The sequence below is a fragment of the Martes martes genome (assembly GCF_963455335.1).
Source record: "Martes martes genome assembly, chromosome: 1".
NCBI classification, from domain to species: Eukaryota; Metazoa; Chordata; class Mammalia; order Carnivora; family Mustelidae; genus Martes; species Martes martes.
In genome coordinates, this window is record NC_137888.1 from 1,769,341 (window position 1) to 1,794,243 (window position 24,903).

Genomic DNA, 24,903 nt, shown 5'->3' on the forward strand with positions numbered 1-24,903 from the left:
CGGCCCACCAGGGTCCACCATGACCGTCTGCCACAGAGAGTCAGACAGATACTTCCCCTGGGCACCGGCAGGTGGAACGGCTTGTCCACAGCTCGGCCCCCCGCCAGCTTCCCGAGGGCCAGACCCCAGTCCGGCGGGCATCACCGTACCTCCCAGGCTGCTGACGCATCTAATGAGGCTTCCCTGTCCCGCGGGGACACCAACAAGGAAGGGAACATGTGAGTCTCCTGTGAGGACAACACCAGCCCGGGGGCGGATATAAAAGCCCTGGCATCCCAGAGCACCTCACACACACACTCACACACACACTCACATTCACACCCTCCTCCCGCCCCACCGCCCCCACCATGGCCGCGTCCACCCTGTCCGTCTGCTCCAGCGACCGGAGCTACGGCAGCCGCGTCTGCCTGCCCGGCTCCTGTGACTCCTGCCCCGACTCCTGGCAGGTGGACGACTGCCCAGAGAGCTGCTGTGCCCCCCCCTGCTGTGCCCCCACCTGCTGTGACTCCGGCTGCTGTGCCCCCTCCTGCCTGACCCTCATCTGCACCCCTGCGAGCTGTGGGTCCAGCCCCTGCCAACCAGCCTGCACCAGCTCCTGCCAGCCCTCCTGCTGCAGCTCCTCCCCCTGCCAGGAAGACTGCTGCCAGCCCATCTGCTGCACCCCTGTCTGCTGCACCCCCGTCTGCTGCAAGCCCGTCTGCTGCACCCCAGTCTGCTGCACCCCCGTCTGCTCCGGGCCCTCCTCCTGCTGCCAGCCCAGCCCCTGCTCCTCGTCCTGCTGCAGACCGTCCTCCTGCGTGTCCCTGCTCTGCCGCCCCGTGTGCAGACCCGCCTGCTGCGTGCCCGCCTCCTCCTGCTGTGCCCCCGCCTCCTCCTGCCAGCCCAGCTGCTGCCGCCGGGCCTCCTGCGTGTCCCTGCTCTGCCGCCCCGTGGGCTCCCGCCAGGCCTGCTGCGCGCCCGCCTCGGCCCAGAAGTCCTGCTGCTGACGGGGTCCATCTTCCCCGGGGCCAGCTGGGCTCAGGACCCACCCAGTGACGGTGGTCCTCCCAGCCCCCCTCAGTCCGGGCCTGACCTGTTCGGTGGCTGCCCACACCCAGGACAGGGTCTCCCATGCCTCACTCCGCTGACCTGACCTTGACCTCATAGCTCCCAAGAGCGCTGCCCCCGCTGCTCCCCAGGGCTCCTGCTCCCAGGAGGGGCCTCCACCCCTTCTGGGTCCCCCGTCCTACCCTCCCAGTTTCTCGGCTCGGGTCCCGTGGCCTCAACTGCCGACCTCTCGGCGCCTGCTCAGACACCCCAATAAACTCACTCACCAGCGCATCTGCTTCCTTTCATCCGACCCTCATGGGGGTGGGGCTCCAGGGGTCTGACCAGACATTGGTCTCTTCCATCCGGGAACATTTCTAGGAATGGGGGACTGAGACATCCCGCAGGGCAGGGCCCGGGGTGGGAGGCACGCCCCGGCCCAGGAAGGCCAGGGCTGCTGGACCCTGCGTGCCCAGGGCTTCCTAAGGCTGCCCCTGGGGTCCCCCCACGGGCGGTCCCCATTCAGCAGAAAGGTGGTGGCGCGGGGGAGGCACTGCTCCAGTCAAGATGGGAAAACAGGGACTGGATACCCCCCCCACCCCAGACCAACTGAGAGCATAAGACCATGAAGTCAGAGTGTCAGACCCTGGGCCTGAGGATCACAGAACAAGCGTGGGGGGAGGGGAAGGAGCAAGGTGCACGTCCCACGTCCCAGCTGGCCCTGCCCTGCAGCCGTGGCACCTGCTGGTCTCCTGTCTCCTTGGCCCGGTCCTTCCTCGTGCACAGAGCATGGAGACTTCTCAGACCGGCTGTTTTCAGTCACCCGCAGGTGTGTGGGTTTCCTCCCAGCCTCTTCACGGCCTGATCGCACTCTTCTTCTCCTTCTTTTTTCTTTTTTCAATTTGTTTTTCTTGATGCCAAACACGCATAACCTCGTCTACCATCCTAACCAGTTTCAAGCGCACAGTTCAGCGGCGCTTGCTACAACCTCAGTGTCGTGTCACCGTCCCCACCGTCCATCTCCAGGACTCCACTCATTCCCGGGAGAAGGAAACCTGTCCCCACGAACACTGCCTCGCCAGCCCCCCGCCCCCGGCCCTGGCGCCCACCCTTCCACCTTCTGTCTCTGAAATACCTCACGTCAGTGGAATCATGCAGTAGCTGTCTTTTTGTGACTAATGTCCTCGTCGTGCTTCATCTGTGCTGAAGTCAGACCTGCTTCCCTTGTAGGGCTGACTGCGATCCCTGCGTGGACGGCCTGCGTTTGGCTCATCTATCTGTCCCTCGGTGGGCACCTGGGCTCTGCTCTTGTGAATATCGCTGCTGTGAACGCAGCCGAACAAGTTTCTCTTCAAATGCCTGCTTTCGGTTCTTTTGAACATATACCTGTATATTTACTGGATCGTACGGTGACTCCCCTGTTAATTTTTTGAAGAACCACCCTATTGAGTTCCACAGCGGCTGTACCATTTCCTGCTCCCGCTCACTACCCACTCACTATCAACATGTGATATCTTCTCCTTGCTACAATATATCTATTATATATAATATTCAGGGGTGCCTGGGTGGCTCAGTGGGTTAAGCTTCTGCCTTCGGCTCAGGTCATGATCTCAGGGTCCTGGGATCGAGCCCTGCTTCGGGCTCTCTGCTCGGCAAGGAACCTGCTTCTTTCTCTCTCTCTCTGCCCCTCCCCCTGCTTGTGCTCTCTCTCAAATACATAAAATCTTTTAAAAAGGGGGGGGCACCTGGGTGGCTCAGTGGGTTAAGCCTCTGCCTTCGGCTCAAGTCATGGTCTCAGGGTCCTGGGATTAAGCCCCGCATCGGGCTCTCTGCTCAGCGGGGTGCCTGCTTCTTTCTCTCTCTCTCTCTGCCCCTCCCCCTGCTTGTACTCTCTCTCAAATAAATACATAAAATCTTTTTAAAAAGGGGGGGAGCACCTGGGTGGCTCAGTGGGTTAAGCCTCTGCCTTCAGCTCAGATCGTGATCTCAGGGTCCTGGGATCAAGCCCCACTTCGGGCTCTCTGCTCGGCGGGGAGCCGGCTTCCCCCTCTCTCTCTGCCTGCCTCTCTGCCTCCTTGTGATCTCTGTCTGCCAAATAAATAAATAAATAAAGTCTTATATATAATATTCGTATACAAAGATGTCTTCTCCTTCTACATACATTATATATCCTATCTCCGCATTTTGTTTCTATTTACATAAGTATCATATATACTATGTATCTATCATAATGGGTGTACGGGGCTTGTCATTGTAGTTGGATTTGGTTTCTCTAATAATGAGTGACGTTGAGCATCTTTTCATGTGCTTGTTGGTCACAGCATTTGTACATCTTCTGTGTCTCTTCACGTCCTTTGCTCATTTTTAATTGGGTTGTTTGGCTTTTTGTTACTGAGTTTTGGGAGTTCTCATGCATTTTAGATATTAATCCCTGATTGAAACATGATTTTCAAATGTTTTCTCCCATGTCTTTGGGTTACCTTTTATTCTCCATTGGTATTGTCTTTTGATGCAAAAATATTTAGAATTTTCATGAAGTCCAATTTTTGTTTTCTTTTGTTTTTTTATGTTGCCTGTGCCGCTGGTGTCATATCCAGGAAATCCTCGAGAAATCCAATGTTGCGAAGCTTTCATCCTGCGTTTTCTTCCGATAGTTTTACAGTTTTAGGTCTTCCATTTAGGATCTGGATCCATTTTGAGTTCATTTTTGTGTGTCATGTGACGTCGGGGTCCCCTTCATTCTTTTGCACGTGGGTCATCAGCTTTCCCAGCACCATTTGTGGAAAAGACTGTCCTGGGGCACCTGGGGGACTCAGTGGGTTAAGCAACTGCCTTTGGCTCAGGTCGTGATCCTGGAGTACCAGGATGGAGTCCCGTATCGGGCTCCCCACTCAGTGGGGAGTCTGCTTCTCCCTCTGACCTCTCCCCTCTCATGTTCTCACTCATTCTCTCTCCCAAATAAATAAATAAATAAAATCTTTAAAAGACAAGACAAGACTGTCCTTTCTCCATTGAATGGACTTGGTGTCCTTGTGAAAGCTGATTTGACCTGTAAGGTGGTTTATTCCCGGACTCCGGTCTATTCCATTGGTCTACGCCCCCCCCCCCGACCCCGTTTTCACGTCGGCACCATCCTGCTTTGATTACTGTAGCTTTGTGGTTTCAAAATCAGGAGGTGTGATTCCTCCAGGTTTGTATTTTCAGGATTGTTTCGGCTATTCAGGGTCCCTTAAGATTCTATATGAGTGTGAGTGGTTTTATCTTTCTGTGAAAACATCATTGTGATTGTTTTTAATTAACATACAATGTATCATTTGCTTCAGGGGTACAGGTCTGTGATCCATCAGTCTTACACAGTTCACAGCGCTCACCATAGCACATGCCCTCCCCAGTGTCCATCCCCCAGCCATCCCATCCCCCACCCCCCTCCCCTCCAGCAACCCTCAGTTTGTTTCCTGAGATTGAGTCTCTTAGGCTTTGTCTCCCTGTCTGGTTTTGTTTTGTTCCATTTTTCCCTCCCTTCCCCTGTGATCTTCTGTCTTGTTTCTCAAATTCCTCAAATCAGAGAGATCATATAATAATTGTCTTTCTCTGACTGACTTATTTTGCTCAACATAATACCCTCCAGTTCCATCCACATCGTTGCAAATGGATAGCGTCATTGTGATTTCAATAATGATCGCATTACGTCTGTAGATTGCTTTGGGTAGTCTGGACATCTTAGCAACACTGAGCCTTCCATACCGCGAACGTGGACTGTCTTTCCACTATTTATGTTTTCTTTACCGTCTTTCACCAATGTTTCATAGTTTTCGTTGTACGGGACTTCCCCCTTCTTGGCCAATTTCTTTTATTCTTTTTTGAAGCAATCGTAAATGGAATTATTTTTATAATTTCCTTTTGGGGTGTCCATTGTTTGTGTATAGAAACGCAACTGATTTTTGTGTGTTGACCTTGTCTCCAGCCATTTTTCTGAATTCATTTACTAGTGCTAACCGGTCTTTAGGATTTTCTATACATAAGGTCGTGACATCTGTGAACAGGCGTGATTTTACTTCTCTCTTTCCAAGCTACACTGCTTCTATTTACTTCATTGTCCAACTGCTCTCCGGGAACCTCCAGTACTGGGATGATCAGAAGTGGCTAAAGGGGGCATCCCTGTCCTGTTCCTGATCTTAGAGGAAACACTTCCAGTCTTTCCCTGTTGAGTACGATGTCTGCTGAGGGGTTTTCACACAGATATCGTAGTATGCTGTGGTGGTTCCTGCTTTTCCTAGTCTGTTGAGTGGTTTCATCACGGAAGCGTGCTGAAATACCGCCAAACGCTTTTTCGGTATGGGCGGAGATGAGCCTGCACTGTTTTCTCTATGCTGGTAGCGTGGGGTTTCATACGGACCAATGTTCATATGCAGAACCATCCTTGAATTCCAGAAACGCGTCCTTCGTGGTCGTGGTGTGTAATCCCTTCACTGTGCTGCTGAATTCAGTTTGCTGGTAATTTGTTGAGAACTTTTGCATGATTGTTTGTAAGGGATGTTTGTTTGTGGTTTTCTGTTCTTGTCATGTGTTTTCCTGGCTTTGTTATCCGGGTAATGTAAGCCTCATAGAATGAATTGGGGAGGGTTCTCCCCTGTTCAATTTTTTTTTTTTAAAGCTTATAGTAAACTAGGAATAATTGGAAAACCTGTTAACCTGATAAAAGACATCTGTGAAAAACTTACAGCCAATAGCATACTTAATTGTAAAAGACTGAGAGCTTCCCTCCAAGATCAGGAAAAAGATACAGGTGTCCTCTCTCACTGCCCCTACTCAACACCATACTGAAGTCCTGCCTGTGCAACCAGCAAGAAAAGAAATACAAGTCATACACATTGGAAACTATACAATGGTCTGTATTCACAGAGGACATGAGTGTCCACATAGAAAACCCCCAAGAATCTACAGAAATCTCCTAGAAATATAAGAGAGTTTAGCAAGGTTGAAGTGTGCAAGCCTAAAATAATTAAAATTAATCGCATTTCAATATAATAGCAATAAATCATTAGAATTGAAAAATTTTGTTTAAAGGCATGATTTACAACAGAATAAATAATGGAAACTTGGGTATAAATCTCAGGGAATAGGTACATAATGAGAACTATAAAAATACTGACAAAAGAAACTTAAGACGTTTGTCAATGGAGAGCTAAACCACGTTTGCAGGTGGGAATATTGTTCTATCAGTGAGCTCCAGACTTGTCTATAGACTCAAGCCCATCCCAAACCATGTCCCAGTAGCAGTTTTTGTCAGTATGAACAAGCTAATCCTAAAATTATTTGGATAGGAAAGGAGCTCAAATATCCAAACCATTTGAAAATGAAGAACAAAGTTGGAGGACGTCACTACCCAACTTCAAGATTTCCTATAAAGCCACAGTACTCAAGACAATGTGATGTTGGCAAAGGAACAGAAGCAGGCAGATCCGGAAACAGAATAGACACACAGACGCTCGCGAATACAGTCAACTGATTTTTGACCAGATACTTGCAAAGGCAAGTTCAAGAGACAGAAGTGTACTTGGAACGACCGGGCATCCAAATCCAAAAAACCGAAAAGGACCCATATGTCACACTTAGTGTAAAAACTTCATAAAAATTGATCATAGCCCTAAATGTAAAATGTAAACATTTTAGACTTTTAGAAGAAAACAGCAGAAAATTGTTGTGACCTTGAGTTAGGCAGAGTACTGAGGATTATTACTGAAAGCATGATCTGAAAAAGACGAAAATTGATGAAGAGGTCTCTGCCCATATTAAACCGTTTTGCTCTTCCAACAACACGGTCGAGAGCCTGAATAACGGAAAATATTCGCAAGTTGCATCCGAGCCAAGGGCAGCAGCCCACCCTCGAGCAGCACGGGTTTGGACTGCGAGCGCGCTCCCACGGGGGTTTCCCCAGTAAATCCGTACCCTACTGCGCATGTGTTTTCTCTTTCTGATGATTTTCTTAAGAGCATTTTCTCTCCAGTTCACTTTATTGTAAGAAGACAAGTATGTGTGCATCGACTCCGTGTTATCCTAGAACTTCTGGTCGACAGGAGGCTGTGGGCAGTTCTGTTTCTGGGGGCGTACACATCTGTACACGCGAGTGTTCGACGTGAGGGGCTTGGGGCCCTGACGCCCGCCTTATTCAAGTCCAACGGCGCTCGTATCCGACATGCATGAAGAGCTCTCAAAATTCACTGTCAAGAAAACCTTAAAAGAGGAAGGGGCCTGAACATTTGAAGAAATACCAAAGAGACACGGGGATGGCAAATACGCACATAAAAAAGACACCTCACACCATGAGTCGTCAGGGAAGTGCAAATTAAACCCCAGGGAGGTACCCTTACGTGCCTCCGAGGATGGCCACGACGGCAAAGCCCGACCCGGGGTAGCGCGGGCAGGGGCGTGGAGGAGGGACGGGCGCGCGCAGGGCTGGTGGAAACGCAGCGTCATTCAGACACTTCGGAAAGCGTTTTGGCAAGAAAGCGCATTCAAGAGTCTCAACCCAGCATCAGTCATCAGGGGACGCAAATCAAACTGCAGGAAGATACCCCACACACCTGTTGGAATGGCCAGTAGGGAACCAAAAAACGCAACCTCGGGGGCTGGCGAGGCCCTGTGCGCCGCTGGTGGGGGCGCGGCACGGCGCGGACACTCGGCAGAATCGTTCGTTGCACGTGCCTGAGCGAGGCCGGCCCCGCGCGCTTCCCCCGGAGAATAAAAACCCGCTGCCGGGTCGAGACCGGTGCGCGGTGCTGCCGCCGCCCTCTCGCTCGTAACCCTCCGAGACAGGCGGCGACGGGAACGTCCCCACGCGTCGGCAGAGTCACCGAACTGTGGCCCGGCCCGCGGCGGACCGCGCTCCGACGGAAGAGAGGGATCGGCCCACGCGCCTTCCGCTAAATGAAAGCGCCCAGACCCCAAGCGCTGCACCCTGTATGTATAGAACATTCTGGAAAAGCCACAAGTGCAGCGACCGAGAGTCGGTGGCCGCAGGGGTTTGGGGCAAAGGGCGGTGTTGCTAGGGTGGGGAGCAGGGGGGACCTTCTGCATGGCTTGGGGGCGGTGCGTGGGCGACCGCCAGGACTCGGGGCCGCGCGCCACCAAGTGCGTTGTGCTTGGACGGAGGCGGGGAGGACGGTGAGCCGCGGCCTGGCTCTGTCGGGTCAAGCGGGCGAAATTCCTCTCCCTGAAGATGGTAGGACCTGCGGCCTGCTTTTGGCTGATTTTCTTTTTCTCCTGATTATTTTCTATATCCTCCTTCTCTTTGTTTCTGCGTTGACTCTGCTGGACCCGCTGGTCTGGGGATGCTTCCGCGGCCGGGGTTCGGGCGGCAGTTTTCCAGAACAGCTCTAGCGTGGGAAGGGCTGTGCCTGCCGCTCGCGGGCGGTTTCACAGAGGCCTGGTCCGACCCCGACCCCTCCAACGTGGGAGATCCTGTCTCGCGTCTTCGCTGAGCCGCAGGCCAATGCCACCCCCTCCAGAAACATCTAGGGAGTTGAGGTCGGTGAGAGAGCACGTCCGTGTGCCGACACGTGCTCTGATTTCTGTCCGTCTGCTCCCACGTTTGGTCGGAACCCCACATCCGTAGACCCCATTGCCCTCTGCTCCGAGAAACATTCCCGGTGGCTGATCCGTCTTTCCGGACATCTCCTGCAGTGAACACGGGATCTTGAGGGCATCCTCATTCCTCTGAAGTTCACCACGTTCCTTCTCTGTCATTCCGGGCTGAGACATGTTGTCCGCCTTCCCACTCAACCCTGATCGCCACCGTGCAGCCTGCCGTGTGGGGGGACGCCGGCAGCTGACGTGCACACCTGTCCTGGGTTTGCGTCCTGCCTGCTCCCCGGGACTGGGATTCGCAGGCCTTGCCCCCCGCCCCGGGAAACCACAGCGGAGAGCAGGACGCGGTGGGCAGGCTGTCCGGCCCGGGGCTGCAGGACACTAGGTTGTTCCCGTGCTGTTTGCTTAAAGACCTAAACAAAGTCAGGGTCCAACCCCGTCCTCAACCACGACAGGCATTTTACAAGCAGACACTCTCGTGTAAATAAACCGGCGGTAATAAGCACTGCCAGGGCTCAGCCAAAACAGCAATGAGGAAGGGGAAGTCTCACGGAGCTTCTTGCTGGACAACACACACCTCGGCGGGTATAAAAGCCGACAGACGGCCCAGCACCTCACACACACACTCACACTCACACTCACACACTCACAGCCTCCTCCCGCCCCACCGCCCCCACCATGGCCGCGTCCACCCTGTCCGTCTGCTCCAGCGACCGGAGCTACGGCAGCCGCGTCTGCCTGCCCGGCTCCTGTGACTCCTGCCCCGACTCCTGGCAGGTGGACGACTGCCCAGAGAGCTGCTGTGCCCCCCCCTGCTGTGCCCCCACCTGCTGTGCCCCCTCCTGCCTGACCCTCATCTGCACCCCTGCGAGCTGTGGGTCCAGCCCCTGCCAACCAGCCTGCACCAGCTCCTGCCAGCCCTCCTGCTGCAGCTCCTCCCCCTGCCAGGAAGACTGCTGTGTGTCTGTCTGCTGCAAGCCCGTCTGCTGCACCCCTGTCTGCTGCAAACCCGTCTGCTGCACCCCTGTCTGCTGCCAGGCCTCCCCCTGCTCAGTCTCTTCATGCTGCCAGCAGTGTAGCTGCCAGCCCTCCTGCTGCAGCTCCTCCCCCTGCCAGGAAGACTGCTGCCAGCCCGTCTGCTGCACCCCTGTCTGCTGCACCCCTGTCTGCTACAAACCCGTCTGCTGCACCCCTGTCTGCTGCACCCCCGTCTGCTGCAAGCCCGTCTGCTGCACCCCTGTCTGCTCCGGGCCCTCCCCCTGCTCGGCCCCCTCCTGCTGCCAGCCCAGCCCCTGCTCCTCGTCCTGCTGCAGACCGTCCTCCTGCGTGTCCCTGCTCTGCCGCCCCGTGTGCAGGCCCGCCTGCTGCGTGCCCGCCTCCTCCTGCTGTGCCCCCGCCTCCTCCTGCCAGCCCAGCTGCTGCCGCCGGGCCTCCTGCGTGTCCCTGCTCTGCCGCCCCGTGGGCTCCCGCCAGGCCTGCTGCGCGCCCGCCTCGGCCCAGAAGTCCTGCTGCTGACGGGGTCCATCTTCCCCGGGGCCAGCTGGGCTCAGGACCCACCCAGTGACGGTGGTCCTCCCAGCCCCCCTCAGTCCGGGCCTGACCTGTTCGGTGGCTGCCCACACCCAGGACAGGGTCTCCCATGCATCACTCCGCTGACCTGACCTTGACCTCATAGCTCCCAAGAGCGCTGCCCCCGCTGCTCCCCAGGGCTCCTGCTCCCAGGAGGGGCCTCCACCCCTTCTGGGTCCCCCGTCCTACCCTCCCAGTTTCTCGGCTCGGGTCCCGTGGCCTCAACTGCCGACCTCTCGGCGCCTGCTCAGACACCCCAATAAACTCACTCACCAGCGCATCTGCTTCCTTTCATCCGACCCTCATGGGGGTGGGGCTCCAGGGGTCTGACCAGACATTGGTCTCTTCCATCCGGGAACATTTCTAGGAATGGGGGACTGAGACATCCCGCAGGGCAGGCCCCGGGGTGGGAGGCACGCCCCTGCCCAGGAAGGCCAGGGCTGCTGGACCCTGCGTGCCCAAAGCCAGAACCCGGGGACGTGGGGATTCCTGTCCCAGCAGGGCCGTGGCTGTGACACCAATGCCCCTTCCCGGCCCCTTGTCTCATGTCCCCAGCCCCACCGTGAGGATTTCGTCCTGACATGGTTCTTGGCTTCCACGTTCCACCTCCCCCTCCCCGAGAGTTGCCACATGGGAGAGAGCTCCCTGCCGTGGAAGGCATCCGGGTGCCACGCCCCAGCCCGGAAAGCGATGGGATCTCCGTGTCCCCTCAGCACCACAGGCCGTGTGACCTGCATGTGCCAAGTGCGTTTTCCTGGGTGAGGTGTCAGGTCGAAGACGGGGACCGTGGCGGCTTGTACTATGTCCGCGGCATCGTGGCCCGGGCCAGGGTCGTGGTTTTAGGAGACGGAGGCGCTGCAGCCTGGCTTCCACGCCCGCTCTAGTGCCCAGCTTGGGGCTGCCGGCTGCGGTGGGCTGGGAGCTGGGGCCCCTGAGCGCCGCTGATGGGTGCTCAGGTGTGAGTCGTCCGAGCTGGGAGGCGAGGTGCGGCCTTCACACTGTCGTACGGCCGTCCCCACCGTCCAGGTGCAGACTTTCCCATCTCCCCGCAGAGCCCCACGGCCACTCCTCCCCCAGCCCCCGTGCCCCTGTTCTATGCTCTGTCTGCACGTGGCGGCTCAGGGCCCCTCACGGAAGTGGGACCCGTGTGGCCCGTGTCCTGCAGGACTGGCTGACTTCCCTTAGTGTGACGGCTCCAGGGTCATCGGTGTGAACGCTGGGACATGTCCAAGGCTGAGTAACCATGCCTCGCGCGGGCAGACCACGGGTCCCCTGGGCCGCTTCTGCACGTGAGCGCCTTGGACGATGGGGTCCATGCGGCGCCTCTCCCCGGGACCCACCCCTCCATCGGCCTCTGGCCCAGAGAGGGCTCGCTGGGTTCTGCGCTGGTTTCCAGGGACCGTCCCTCTGTTCTCCCCAACAGCCACACCGAGTGGCAGTCCCCCGCCCCCAGGGCGCGCCTCCACTCCCCGTTCCAATCTCCCATCTCCCACCACCTCGCCAGCACGCCTCCTGCGCGTTCGAGAGTAGCCGTCCTGATGGGTGGGAGCGGGGCTGTTCGGTTTTATCACAGACCTGGTCACCGCAGTAGGCCCTGCGGGGAGCCCTGCCCTCCCCTGCTCTGCCCTCCCCTCCCCTCCCCTGCCCCACCCTCCCTGCCCAGCCGCTCCACTCCCCCCACCCCACCCCCCTCCATCCTCCCCTGTCCACCCTCCCCTGCTCACCCTCCCCTGTCCTATCTCCCCTGCCCCACCCTCCCCTCCCCTGCCCCACTCCCCTGTCCTACCTCCCCACCCCACCCTCCCTGCCCAGCCTCCCCTGCCCCACACTCCCCTGTCCTACCTCCCGGCTTCACCCTGTCTTTCAGAAGAACGAGTACCTGTTCACGGTGCTGGCGGAGGAGCCGGACGCCCTGCTGCTGGGCCTGCGGTACTCGCCCACCCGGCTGCACTTCCTCTTCCTCAGCCAGGACACGGCGGGCGCCTGGCAAACCCGGGTGACCTTCCGCAGTCCCGCCCTGATGGACAGCCAGTGGCACACGCTGGTCTTGGCCGTGTCCGAAGGATCCTTTTCGCTCACCACGGACTGCGGCCTCCCGGTGGACATGTAGGTAGCGGGACGCCCGGGGAGGGGGTCTCGGGGCTGTGTGCCGCCTGCCCAGACGCGCCCAGGGCAGCGGGACGGGGCGGCTGTCCCAGGCACGCCAGCATTGTGCAGTGTGCACCGTGGGCGCTTGGCCTTGTGGGCAGACAGCCTCTGGGAACCACGCCCTGGGGCAGGAACACAGGGTCATGGGGGTCCGGGACCAAACCCGTCCCCCGGAAAGGCGGGGTGGGTGGGGCGGACGCAGGAGCCCAGGCCGGGTGCGCTGGGTGTGGCAGGGTTTGGGGGAGGGGCGCGCCCGCAGAGCGTGGTCACTGTTGCGAAAGCCCACAGAGCAAACCCACCAGGAGCTCCGGCACCCGACTCGGGCCCAGCTCCGGCTCTGTGGTGTCAGCACATCGTTCAACCCAGGACCCGGTTTGCTGGTCGGGGCCAAGGGAGTGCGCGGCCACTACAGCTCCAGCTAAACACGCAGACCGACCCTCTACCAGCCCCACTCCAGCCCCAGGCACTCAGAGGCCAGCGCGCCTTCCCTGTCCCACCGTCCCCTGGGTGCTGGGCTGGACCAGGGAGGGAGGCAGGGGGCCCCACAGCCCCACCAGCTGCTGACGACCCCCCTCACCCTCGGCTTCCAGCAGAGCTCAGGGGCGCTGGGCACTCTTATTTTTTTTTAATCATAAATTGTGCTGTTTGCATTAAATCTATCATTATTGCAAATATAGGTAGACTCTCACGCTGCTTTGTTAGAGGACACTTAGTCCATAATGAAAAGAATCCTTGCATTCACACACTTGGTTTAAATACATCTCTATTACCAGTGCCCCCCGTGCCCCCCAGGTGCAGCAGGGCCTTTACTGGGCGATGACGGTGGGGACCCAGCAGTGGGGACAGCTCTGTGATGGGGAGGAGCGTGGGCCAAGGAAGGGGACAGAAGGAACCGGGGCTGCAGCGAGGGTGCCCGAGGAGGGATCTGGGCCCTGGGATCAGGCCTCACAGGCCTCGCAGGTGCACGGAGGGCACGCTGTGATCGGAGCTGTGATGGGAACGTGGGGCATTCTGGGATGGTGGTCGGGAACCGGCCGCACCATGGCCCGCTGTAGCCGTATGCAAGCCTGGAAGGGGCAGGTGTGTTTACAGGAGGGTACGGCATCGAGATGCAGGAGGCAGTGAGGAGAGAGCACATGCCTGGCCCGTCCACCCCAGAGGCTCAGCCAGACCCTCCCCTCTAGCAGGCACCCACCTTCCCCCTCCAACCCCAAGCTTCACCCGCCATGTCCACATCAAAGCCCAGCTCTGGCCACGTTTCCAACATTTCCCAGGTCACCAGCAAGGACCCCTCCCTCCCAGACACCATCTGCTCCCCCACAGGCTTGCGGGGGTGGGCAGGCTGGGGACCCAATGCCAGTGGGAGCCATGGTGGGTTCCCGAGAGACGGGGGAGCCACTGTACGGACAACTCTGCAGCCTCACGTGCGGACGACTCTTGCTCTGGGGCAAAGAGCGTCCCTCCAACGGAGGTCTGCCAGAACCCCGGAATAGGACCTTGCCTGGAGACGCGTCTTTGCGGGTGCGATCGAGTTCAGTTGAGGTTGTCCTGGACACCTCCCATCCAGAGTCTAGTGTCCTTCTAAGAAGAGAAGAGGCTCAGAGAAGGCCGCCCGAAGACGGAGGCTGAGGGGTGCGAGGGCTGTAAGCCAGGGGTACCAGAGGCCCCCAGCAGCTCAAGAGGCTAGAGGAACCCACCCTTCCGGCCCCGGAGCTGGGGACCGTCCGCTGTTGAAGCCGCGCGTGGTGTTTGTTACAGCCCCCGGGAAGCCAGTATCTCGCCTGCACTGCTTCCCCCTGCCCTTTCCTCCATAAATGGGCTGTGACACGGCCGCCCCCACCCCCGCACCCCGCGGCCCTAAAACCACCCTCCAATGTTTTCAGAACGGCTGACGTGCCCTTCCCGGCCAGCCTGTCAGTGCGAGGAGCCCGGTTCTTCATCGGCAGCAGGAAGAGGACCAAAGGCCTGTTCACGGTAAGTAAGGCAGGGGCTTCCCACCCCCCGCCCCAGCCCCAGTGCTCACAGAGGGACCGTCCCTGCAGGCCCGCTGTCCTCACGCTCCGAGTGACAGGTGGGCTGCGTGCCACGCGGATCAGGGAACCCTGGGCTACGCCGGGACCCCTTACTGGCCGGGCACGTTTTGCCGCGTTCCTTCTTCCTGACACACATCCTCACGGCCCCCACAGCTCACACCCTCTGCCCTCAGGGCCCGGCTCCGTGTCCTCGTCTGTGGGAAGCCTTCCCCCACCCCTCAGAGACGATGGGCCTTGTACCCAACCCCTGCAGCCCCGGCCGCCCTCAGCCCAACTGGGTGCTCACGACCTGCCCCTCCCCTAGACGCAGCCGGGCGAGCTTGTTCCGTGAGTGCAGGGGGTTTGTTCCGTGCTGTGTTGTGTCTAGACCCATGTCTGATACACGATAGGTGCTTGATGAGTATTTATGGATGGCATGCTTGGGTGGGTGCGTGGATGGACATACGGTGGATGGACGGATGGACAGACAAAAGGACAGCTGGTTGGATGAGCAATGAGCAATACAGCCCAGTTACCCTGGGTTAGTTCACGGGAAAAACCCCTTCCATGACTCAATTACCCACCGTTGCTCTCAGGGCTCCCCGGCCCCCCAGCCCATCAGCAGACTCTCCTCTCCTAGCTCTAGAGGTCGAGGGACCTACCAACCCCCATTCGCACCCCTCCCCCAGGATCCAGACAGGCTGAGCCCAGGGGTCCCGGCGCTCTGGCGACGAGGTTCTGAACGTGCCGTCCGTCTCTCCGCAGGGCTTGGTGAGGCAGCTGGTCCTGCTGCCCGGCTCAGACGCCACCCCGCGGCTCTGTCCCTGCAGGAGGGCCGAGCTGGCCGTGCTGTCCATCCCTCCTGTCCTGCAGGGTATCACAGGGAAGCCAGAAGATAATGAGGTGCTAAAATATCCCTATGGTTAGTAGGTCAACACCACCCACTCCCCTTCACCGATGGTGGCCCCACGAGCCTCGTCGCTTTCCCGCGTCCCCTGGGAGCAGACGGGAGAGTGATTATCAAATTAACAGACGACTGTCTCCGTCAAACCAGCCAGCATCATCCACCTTTCCTCCGGGAGGCTTGCCCAGTGGTCGCCAAACCCCACTTGGATGATGTCCCCAGGGGACCGCTGGTCCTGCTTGGGACGCCGGGGGCTGTTCCCTAACGTCACGTTCCTTCCCTTGGGCCTCTGACTCCCACCTGCTGCCTGCTTTGCTCCCACACCCGTACTCGGGGTCTTCATCCCCGTCCGCCTCTGACAGCCATCTACACCTCAGCCCCCACCCCCTGGGGACCCCGAGGGCCCCCTGCCCTGCTCTCTTTAGTGTGTGCTTGTGTGCTCCCCAGGTATAAAGGTCCTGTCTGGGCGGTTTGTGTAAGCCACACCCCTGCCCCGGAGCAGCCACGTCCCCTCCCAGCACACTCCGCAGGGAGACAGGCCCCGCCCGTCCTGGGCCTCAGGCTCACTCTCCACCAGTCAGGGGAGCCCCGAGCACATCATCCCCACGATCCAGTCCTGGCCTGGGTTTCCCAAGTCCCAGCAACACCAGCTTGTCTGCGGCCATTTTTTAAAAGATTTTATTTATTTATTTGAGAGAAGGAACGAGAGAGAGAGAGCATCGGGGCAGAGGGAGAAGCAGATTCCTGCTGACCAGGGAGCCGGATACGGGACTCGTTCCCAGGACACTGGGACCATCGCCTGAGCCGAAACCAAGAGTTGGACTCGACCGATGGAGCCGCCCAGGGCCCCCCGCCCCGGCTGCTTTTTATTTGTTCACGTTGGGGAGCACTTTAATAGTCTACACATTGGGGTACCTGGTGGCGCAGTCGGTTCAGCATCCGGCTCTGGATTTCAGCTCAGGTCATGATCTCAGGGTCGTGGGATCGAGCCCTGCCTCGGGCCCTCTGCTCAGCGGGGAGCCGGCTTCCCCCTCTGCCCCTCCCCCTCCACTGCTGCTCTGTCTTGCTCTAAAATAAATAAATCTTTCAAAAACTAGTCTACATATTGATGCCATTTATTGCCATGATATTTTGAATAATTTTATAGTAACAGTATAATTTTTTTAAAAGATTTTTATTTATTTATTTGACAGAGATCACAAGCAGGCAGAGAGGCAGGCAGAGGGAGAGAGGGAAGCAGGCTCCCTAACGAGCAGAGAGCCCGATGCGGGGCTCGATCCCAGGACCCTGAGATCATGACCTGAGCCGAAGGCAGAGGTTTAACCCACTGAGCCACCCAGGCACCCCCAGTAACAGTATAATTTTGAATAACTTTTATTGTTAAAGAAGAGACACAAAGGAAAATGATTTCCCTGCCCAGTGGCAATTTCCCGCTTCTGTCCAGTTCCAGCTCGGAACAAGAGGCAGGAGACAGGCGTGTGAGCCCAGGTGCCCCCAGCGCGGGCAGCAGCGCCCATGTCGCTGTGAATCGGTCTCGCAGCGTCATCAGGACTGTGTGGCTTGGCCCCAGCTGAGGTGTAGCCATCGGAAGTCATGGGGTCAAATGCTGGGGAACAGGCAAAACTAGCCTTAGGCTGTGATGACTGAGGCTTTTCCAGGGGACGGTGGGCCGGCCTCCGCAGCGGGCAGGGAGGCCGGCCGGGGAGCCTCCGGGTCTCCGTCCTGCCGTGGGGGCCTCACTTCCTCCCTGGGGCCGTGTTGGAGACCCTGCGTCCTCATGGTCCCCGCGTGTGTGCAGAGGCAAAGGCAGGACTGCCTGGGTTGGGGGCAACTCCCAGCTCCGTCTTCCTCCAGGGGAGCTGCGCCTGGACGCTCCCCTTCCCTGTCTCCCCAGAAACCGACATGAAGGTGACACTGGGCTCCCGGCCTCCGTGCACCAAAAAGGAGGACGCCCAGTTCTGGTTCGACGCCAGCCGGAAGGGACTGTTCCTGTGCGTGGGCAGCGAGTGGGTCTCTGTGTTAGCAGGTGAGGCGGCTCCGGGACTTGGGGCTCTTCTCGAACCAGCGCTGCTCGGGAGTGGGCAGGGACCCCCCAGGCCAGCAGGCCTGCATGTGTCACGTGGGCAGGGCTCGTCACCCCTGCGCGTCTAGTCCCCGAGGCCCCAGGGGGCAGCCTCCTGGCGCCCTGTCTGCCCCTCGGATCACAGACACCAGGCGGCGGTGCCGGAGCCTGGAGGCGTGCGGTTCCCCCGAGCACTCCCGGCGGTGCCTTCCCGCGTGGGGATGAGAAGTCGAGGTTGCCCAGGCACCCGGGGCCCTCGCCCGCAGGAAACGGGAGCCGCCGCCACTCGCAAGCCTTGACCCCAGTCCCTCGTGTACTTGACGCACAGCCTGCGCAGGAGCGCCGAGCGTGGGAATGTCTTCTTAGGACCCGACACGTCCAGGCCGTCCCTGCAGTGTCACCGGCCACCCTGTGCGCCGGACGCCCAGGCAGGCGTGAGCTGTCTCCTCTGATGGCCTCTCTGGGAGGGTGACACGCGCTCCGGGCCAGTCACCTCGGTGAATGCCCGACCGTGGCAGACGCGGGGTGTCCGGGCGCGGGGCCCTGGGGTCACGCTCCCGCTCTGGGAGGCCCTAACCGGCTCCGATCGCCGCAGCAGCCAGAGAAAAGCTGGACTATGTAGAGGAGCACCAGACCCTGCTCACCAACTCGGAGACGCTGGGCCTCGAGGTCTTCGCCATCCCCGAGGCCGGGCTCTTCGTGGCGGCCGCCAACCGCAAAGCCACGTCCGCCATCTACAAGTGGACGGACGGGAAGTTCTCCTCGTACCAGAACATCCGCACGCACCAAGCCCAGTCCTGGAGACACTTCACCATCGGGAAAAAGGCAGGTGTCGCCGGCGACCGGCTCAGCCCTTCTTCTCTTGGGGACCCAAAGGCTGGGATGGCTCTCGCAGATGATCCGGGGAAGTACTTCTCATGGGTTCAGAGTCTTACCTGGGTTCTCAGCGGCTTTCCCGGTCGGGCAGTTGGCGGGGTCGCTAATCCCAGCACGTGAAGTCTGTTGGCTTCCTGCAGGATGGAGACGAGACCACGCCCGCCCTGAGGTCCGGCTCTATGTGGACCCATCGGGGCTGAGCTAAAAGCTCGTTGGCCCATTTGACGAGCCGGTCAATGAGGTGGGAATCTCTGGGGGAGGGGCCAGACTCCCGGCAGGGGGCCGGGGCCAGAGCTGGGGGTGAGACCCTCGCGGGCGGTCCCTTTGCAGCTGGGGCGGGAAGGAGCAGGGGCCCGGACGCTGGGTCTGAGGGATGCCCTCAGCACGACGCCTTGTCTTACCATCTCCGTCTACACCCTTGGCTCCAGGGACAATGTCCTGGGGCCGCTGTCCTGCCCCCGGCCCCCCAATGGCTCACTCACAGCTTGTGTGTGCCAGGCGCAACCTGCCCTCACCTTGGCCCGCCCCCAGGATAGCCAGGGAGCAGGATGGACAGGGCTCTGCGCTCCCGTTCCCGCAGTCCGCCCCAGCCCAGCCGCGCTCCCCACCCTGCGTGGCGAATGGCTGACGAGCGCTCTGGCCTTTGGGTTGGCGATATTTTCATATAAAAAATGTTAACTTTGCCTCAAAGAAATACCAGAAAATTCACCAAAGACAAGGGGGATAGGTCTGTCCGGTCGCTGACGTAGGCGCAGGGCTTCCTGGACTCACGCTCGCTCCTGGGCTCAGCAGACGAGCCCCGCACACCCGGCCGGCTCGCCTCCGGGCCTGTCGCGGGCCGGGCACCTGTGTCTGACCCCGCTCCGTGACAAGCGTGTACTTCCGGGGGGGAGGAGGGCCGGGCACGAAGGACAGTCTGCGCACGAAGCCGTTCCCGAGTCTGGGGATGGAAATGGGGACGACGGGCTGACGGATACAGAGACGTGACGGACGGATCCACAGAGCCGCAGGCGCTCGGCGGCCGCAGTGCCAGGCCCCTCGCGTGCACGGCAAGCGCCAGCGTCCCGGGCTCTCTCTTCCAGGTCTTCCTGGCTGTGGCCAATTTTGAACCGAACGAGAAGGGTCAGGAGTTCTCCGTCATTTACAAATGGAGTCAGAGGAAGCTACGGTTCACGCCTTACCAGAGGGTCCCCACCCACAGCGCCCGGGACTGGGAGGCCTTCGAGGTGGCCGGGGAGCACTTCCTGGCCGTGGCCAACCACCGGGAAGGTAGGCCGTGGCCACGCACGTGGAAGGAGTCCACGGTGGGACGGGGGGAGGCTGACGCACCTGCCAGTCTGTTTCCACCTGGTTAACAAATCACAACGAATCACGCCTGGCCCGGTGACATCTGGATGAACACACCTGAGCACCTCCTTCCCGTCCAGCAGGAGGACAGGTGCACCGTCTGCGTGGCGGTCGCACAGTGGGTGCGGGGATGCGGGCCCGACCACCGCATTTGAAACTAAGCAGCTGACTAACCAACTAACGAGCTTCCTCGTGGGCAGGCGGGCCGGGGGAGGCGGGACGGGTCAGCTGCTGGGCTGGCAGAGGGATGGCGGTGTGGACAGTGTGCGGGCAGAGGGGTGCGGGGCGGTGCTTCTTGCCTTCTGGGCACAAACCCTGAGACGCAGCAGGTGCAGAGTGGGGGCCGGGCCTGGCCGGGGCTGGGGGCCTGGTTTCTGGGTCGGTGATGGCCTGAGTGACCGCGGCTGGGGGACGTCTGCCTGGCGTCCCTCACGGCGGCCGCTGGCTCGCAGGTGACAACCACAACATCGACAGCGTCATCTACAAGTGGAACCCAAGGACGCGCCTCTTCGAGGCCAACCAGACCATCGCCACGTCCGGCGCCTACGACTGGGAGTTCTTCACCGTGGGGCCCTACTCGTTCCTGGTGGTGGCCAACGCCTTCAACGGCACGTCCACGAAGCTGCACTCGCACCTCTACGTCTGGCTCCTTGGCTCCTTCCAGCTTTTCCAGGCCTTCCTGGTAAGGAGCCGCGGGAGCCCCGAGTCCCGCCTCCGTCAGGCCACCCGGCTTCTGCCGTGTGGCAGCTAGAGACAGGGGACCCGGAGAGCCAGGCCCGGGGCCCGGCTGCAGGCCCTCGCCAAGCACCACCCGCCGCGGGAGGCTCAGGCTGAGCCCGTGCCGCCCCGAGATGAGCCCGACACGGAGGCGGGAGGGGGCCCTGCCCTCCCTCTGGCACGGAGCTTCGCGGGGTGCTCAGCGGGCAGCGCGGGGTGCTCAGCGGGCCTCGTGGCCCCTGGCCAGGCCCCAGCCGTCTGAAGGGCCCGTGGGCGTCAGACTCCTGCCCCGGGGCAGCCGGCCCCCAGCCGGCCCGAGTATGGGGGCAGGGACAGCACTGCCCACTGTCCCTTCAGACCGTGAAGCCCCTCAGCGGGTCCAGGCTCCGCGGGCAGTCTGGCAAAGCGGAGAGGAGCGAGGGGGGGGCCACATGGGTCTATCGGGACGCCATCGTGCAAGCTCCGGGCCTGGCCGAGGGTCATGGGACGCTGGTGCGGGGGCCGGCTGGGGACGCGCGCCGCCCATCTTGGGACACTGGGGGGGCGCTGGCTGCCTTCCCCGCTCCTGATGGAGCTGTGGGCCCTCGCTCTCTACTCGCTGCCATCACCGTGGAGAGCTGTCACCGCCAACAGGACTCCTCCCTCCTTGATCCTTGGGGAACATCCCTCTGCTTGTCTGTCTGGCAGTCAGTGCGGCTCCCTCGGGAAGGGACGTGAGGACAAGCCGCAGAGGGCGGGGGCCGCTGCGGGAGGGCGGCCGGGTCCGCCATGTGTAGGCGGGAGGCCGCGGAGAAGAGCCAAGAGAATGGCCCCTCGTGGCCGCGGGCAGGAGGGAGTGGCTGGGCCGTGTGCCCAGCGCGGGGAGGTCCGGGGCAGCCGTGGAGCGACACCGAAGCTCATGTGGGACAAGGCGGCCTGGGGTGAGCATGAGGCACGGCCCCGAGCTTCCCGGCGGGAGGAGGTGATTCCTGAGGCTGCGACTCCGGAGACGGGGCGCCCGGAAGAAGCAGGCTGGCGGCGGGCAGGAGTCCTCCCAGCCACCGGCCTCCGCGCGGGCCTCGGGGGCTGAGCGCTGAGCCGGGCTGGTGGAAAGTGCGGGAGCCAGGAGCTTCGCCCACCTCCTCCCAGTCGTACTCACCGCCGCCCTGTGAGCTGAGAGCTGCCCGTAGTCTCCCTTCACGCCCGGGGACGCCGAGGCACAGGGTCCCGGGACTGGCGCCTGGCCGAGCCGGGATGGGAGCCCAGGCGGTGCCATCGCTCAGTCCAGCGGTGGACGGATCGTCGAGCACGAGCTCTCTCCACAGTGCCCACCATCACCATGAGGCCAGGACCCCAGAAGACAACTGGGCCGGCCGGGGGCAGAGCCGTTCCCAACAACGGGGCTGGGAGTGGGTTCACCAATTTGGAAAGCGTTCAGCGACGGGCTGGCATGGGGTCTGCCCGTCGCACGCCCCGTGGAACTAGAGCCCAGCCCGTGAGAAGGTGGCGCCGGAGTGTCTGGGAGCCGACCCTAGGTGGCCACGTAGGGAATGGAGGGGGGGCCTGGATGCGCGGGCTGGGGCTGACGACGGGCCCCAGAGCCATGGTGGAAGGGCCTGCCCGGTGACAGGCACACGGCAGTTCGTGGGGGAACCGTGCAGGCTACAAATGAGCTCCGGGGGCATCGGGGTCACGAGGAGGCCAGCTGGGGGAGGGGGTCCGCGTGCCCATGCATCGGGAGCCAGCAGGGGGTGCGACCGCGGGAACCGAAGCCTTCATTCTGAAGGGTGATGCAGGATGATTGCTTCCAGGGAGCCGGCGGGTAGGCGGGCGGGCGGGTGCGGGGAGCAGGCCCCGGGGTGTCCCGAGAGCAGGGTCCCGTAACGAGCGTGGAAGGCACCTCCTGCAGCCGCGTGGTCACCCTGGCCGGGTCTTGAGCAGAACCAACAAACCACACATTTGGTAGGACTCAGGCTCCTGCCGGGCTTGGGAGGGCGTCCGGGAGATTGTCATCCTGTGGCTACCAGCACCGGGATCCCAACTCTCTGCACTTGAACCGAAGGCCCTGGTAGAATCGTGTTCTTCATCAAGGGCTGCTCCCGGAGGCACCGCCTGGCAGGGACAGAGGCCACCCGCCGCCATCCTCCCCAGGACCACGAACGGACAGCGAGGGGCCTCTGGGTGTTGGTAAAGGACCGAGACACGAAACGGTCGAGCTCATGTGTAGACGTGCATCCGCACTGGACCAAACCCAGCTAACTCTAGGAAACCGAGGGATTTTGAAAATTGTAATTACCCTAATTACCCTTTAAATTCTAATTACCTTCAGATGAACTCAAGGAGACATCACCTTTGCAAAGTCTGTACCAAATGCCATGATGGGACAGTTCCTGGGCATTAAAAAGAGGGTTGCTGGCCCTACAGGAAGATACTCATCTACCAGACTGGAAAGTCGAGGCAGGGGAAACGTCTAGATGCAGAACGAGAAGATGAGACAGACCGAGGGGATCTACCCAGGAGATCCAGAAGGAGTGACACGGGAGCGGAGAGCAATGGGGCCATTGAGGGGTTCCCGGACCTGGGACCGTGCCAGCCGCTGGGGGACTCTGGCCCCGGAGACCAGATCCGAGAGCCTCAGGCTGCCACACCGCGGGATTCTCCCCTGGGTTCCGAACGAGACCACTTCCAGTCGGAATTCTGTGTGCTGTGCCGTGGGTGGGAGAAGGAACCCAGGCCACCACCGAGGGTTAGTCCCCACCCGGTGGAGCGTGACGAGGGCCCCGGGCCTCCTCTGCCGTGTGGCTTCTCCGTCCGAGGAGAGGCGGGAAGCCCCCACTGGCCGTCAGCCCCCACCCAGTGTCGGTGCCAGCTGGCCGGCGCAGCTGCGTGGGACACGGAAACCGGGTGGGGGGTGCTGCCCACGACGTGTGCACCTGCATGCGCCGGAGTCACCAGACACCGGGAATCAGAGTGGTAGCTGCGACTCCGCCCAGATGGTGGTGACAGCAAGTTCCAGGGGGAGGACAGTCCCGATGGCCTGCGGGGAGAGTCCAGGGGCCAGCTGGGGAAGAGGAGGACAGCAGGGACACGCAGCCGGCTGGCGTGAAGACAGGATGGAGGAACGGAGGCAGACGCCCCGGGAGGGGTTGTGGACGCGGCGACCCCAGGGTGCTACCCGTGTCGCAGAGCAGGACGGAACAGTTCTCAGGGAGGGGCAGGACCCATGAGAGGCTGGAACACAAGGTCATGGCAGAGATCGGGATTTTCTTCCCCAAAAAGGAAGAAGAGGGGAGCGGAGACGGATTGGGGTTGCAGCGGCAACCCCCAGCTTGTCGGACAGCCGCCGCGGGCAACACTCCGGGGCTCGTGTGTAAGGAGCCACGGGCAGGGTGGTCACTGTTCAACAGAGTCTGCTTGACCTGAGTGGGGACCGTCCCGGGCTGGCACGGAGCTCTTCCCACCACTGAAACCCGGGGAAGGGCAAGGCTCGGTGGGAGTGACGCTGGGAGGCGGTCCGGGCACTTAAGTGCCGACAGGGACATCTCGATCCTGGAGTCGCCCCGTGGACGGAGCCTGCAGGCTCACTCTGGGGTCTGACACCTAGTGTCTGTGTTGGGGCTCCTTGGTAGAGGGACAAGGGGAAGGGATGGTGAAGGGCGCTAGGGGTCCCGTGGGTTCTTCCTGGAGCTCCAGGAGTCAGAGGCGTTTCTCGGGGACCCCTTAGTGGGCACAGTTGCCCACAGCCCCCAGGCAGGGGCCACACTGTCTCCAGGGGCCCAGGCCCCAGACGACAGGCCGGGCTCCCCACCCGGCAAGACCGGATGGCCGCGGGCCCCGCCCTGTGCTTGGGGCGTGGTTTTTCCTGTTCCTGAAGGCCTCGGGCCAGAAACGCTGGGATTCCCACCGGTGCCAACCTTTCTTGCTTCCCCCTCCAGAAAGCCTTTCCACTGTTGGTAGAGATAGTTGAAGGCAGATCTGCGGTCGCCCTCGCTCCGCGGGCTCGTGGTTCGCCCGCAGGCCAGTTCACAGATGAGAACACTGAGGCGGGAAGCGAGGGGACCGAGCTGCGGGCACAGGTGGGGTGTGGAGGAGGCGTCCATCCATACAAGGCCCCATCATGGCGGGGGAGCCTGGAGTCTGGCCTGGGGCCCTGGAAGGGGTCCCCGGGGCCATGCGTCTCCTCCCCGCACCTGTGAGCGTGGCTCGTCCCTCCGAGAGCTCTCTGTCCGCCGGCGGTCGGGACGAGAGGCTGAGTGTTGCTGAGCAGACCCTCCCGGGGTCTTAGCCTGCGCTGAAGGCAGGTAGGAGAGGCTCCCGGACCGTGGTTTCAGGACTCCATCCCCGGCGACATCGGTCGACAGCCAGCCCCAATGGCAGCTGCTGTTCTGCATTTTTGGGCGGCCTCTGAGCGCCCGCCCCAGTCTGTGGGGGGTCCCAGGAGCCAGAACTCTGGGGGCACCACTGTCCCCCGGCCCTGCAGGCCACCTAGGGAGGCCCCGGGGGGCCAGCGACTTCGCGCCCTGCCCCAAGGCCTTCCCTTACGCACCCCATCTCCTCACACCTCGACAGCCCTCAAACCCCGCAGCCGCCCACTTTCATGGTTTGCCAGCGTTTCCCCCACTGTGTTTAAATCCTTTTAGGTCCTGGCATTGCCTGAGTGTTTCCTGTTTGAAGTT

At 60.7% G+C, this 24,903-nt stretch overlaps 2 protein-coding genes across 2 annotated transcripts in view; both read left to right on the forward strand.

Annotated features, from left to right (window-relative positions):
* The window catches only part of TSPEAR (thrombospondin type laminin G domain and EAR repeats), a gene marked incomplete at both ends in the record, with an annotated part of 162,195 nt that overhangs the window by 127,602 nt on the left and 9,690 nt on the right, over window positions 1-24,903 (forward strand). Inside the window, 7 exons of the mRNA XM_080797667.1 lie at window positions 12,050-12,288; window positions 14,214-14,304; window positions 15,108-15,264; window positions 17,141-17,272; window positions 17,907-18,133; window positions 19,267-19,453; window positions 19,984-20,213. Coding sequence (XP_080653793.1) covers window positions 12,050-12,288; window positions 14,214-14,304; window positions 15,108-15,264; window positions 17,141-17,272; window positions 17,907-18,133; window positions 19,267-19,453; window positions 19,984-20,213 — 1,263 coding nt within the window. The remainder of the gene's footprint in view (window positions 1-12,049; window positions 12,289-14,213; window positions 14,305-15,107; window positions 15,265-17,140; window positions 17,273-17,906; window positions 18,134-19,266; window positions 19,454-19,983; window positions 20,214-24,903) is intronic.
* Window positions 348-10,128, forward strand: LOC308349460 (uncharacterized protein; the record flags this gene model as incomplete). Its single annotated transcript, XM_080814171.1, is given in 3 exon segments — window positions 348-973; window positions 9,215-9,284; window positions 9,286-10,128. Coding segments are annotated over 3 exon segments (1,539 nt in total).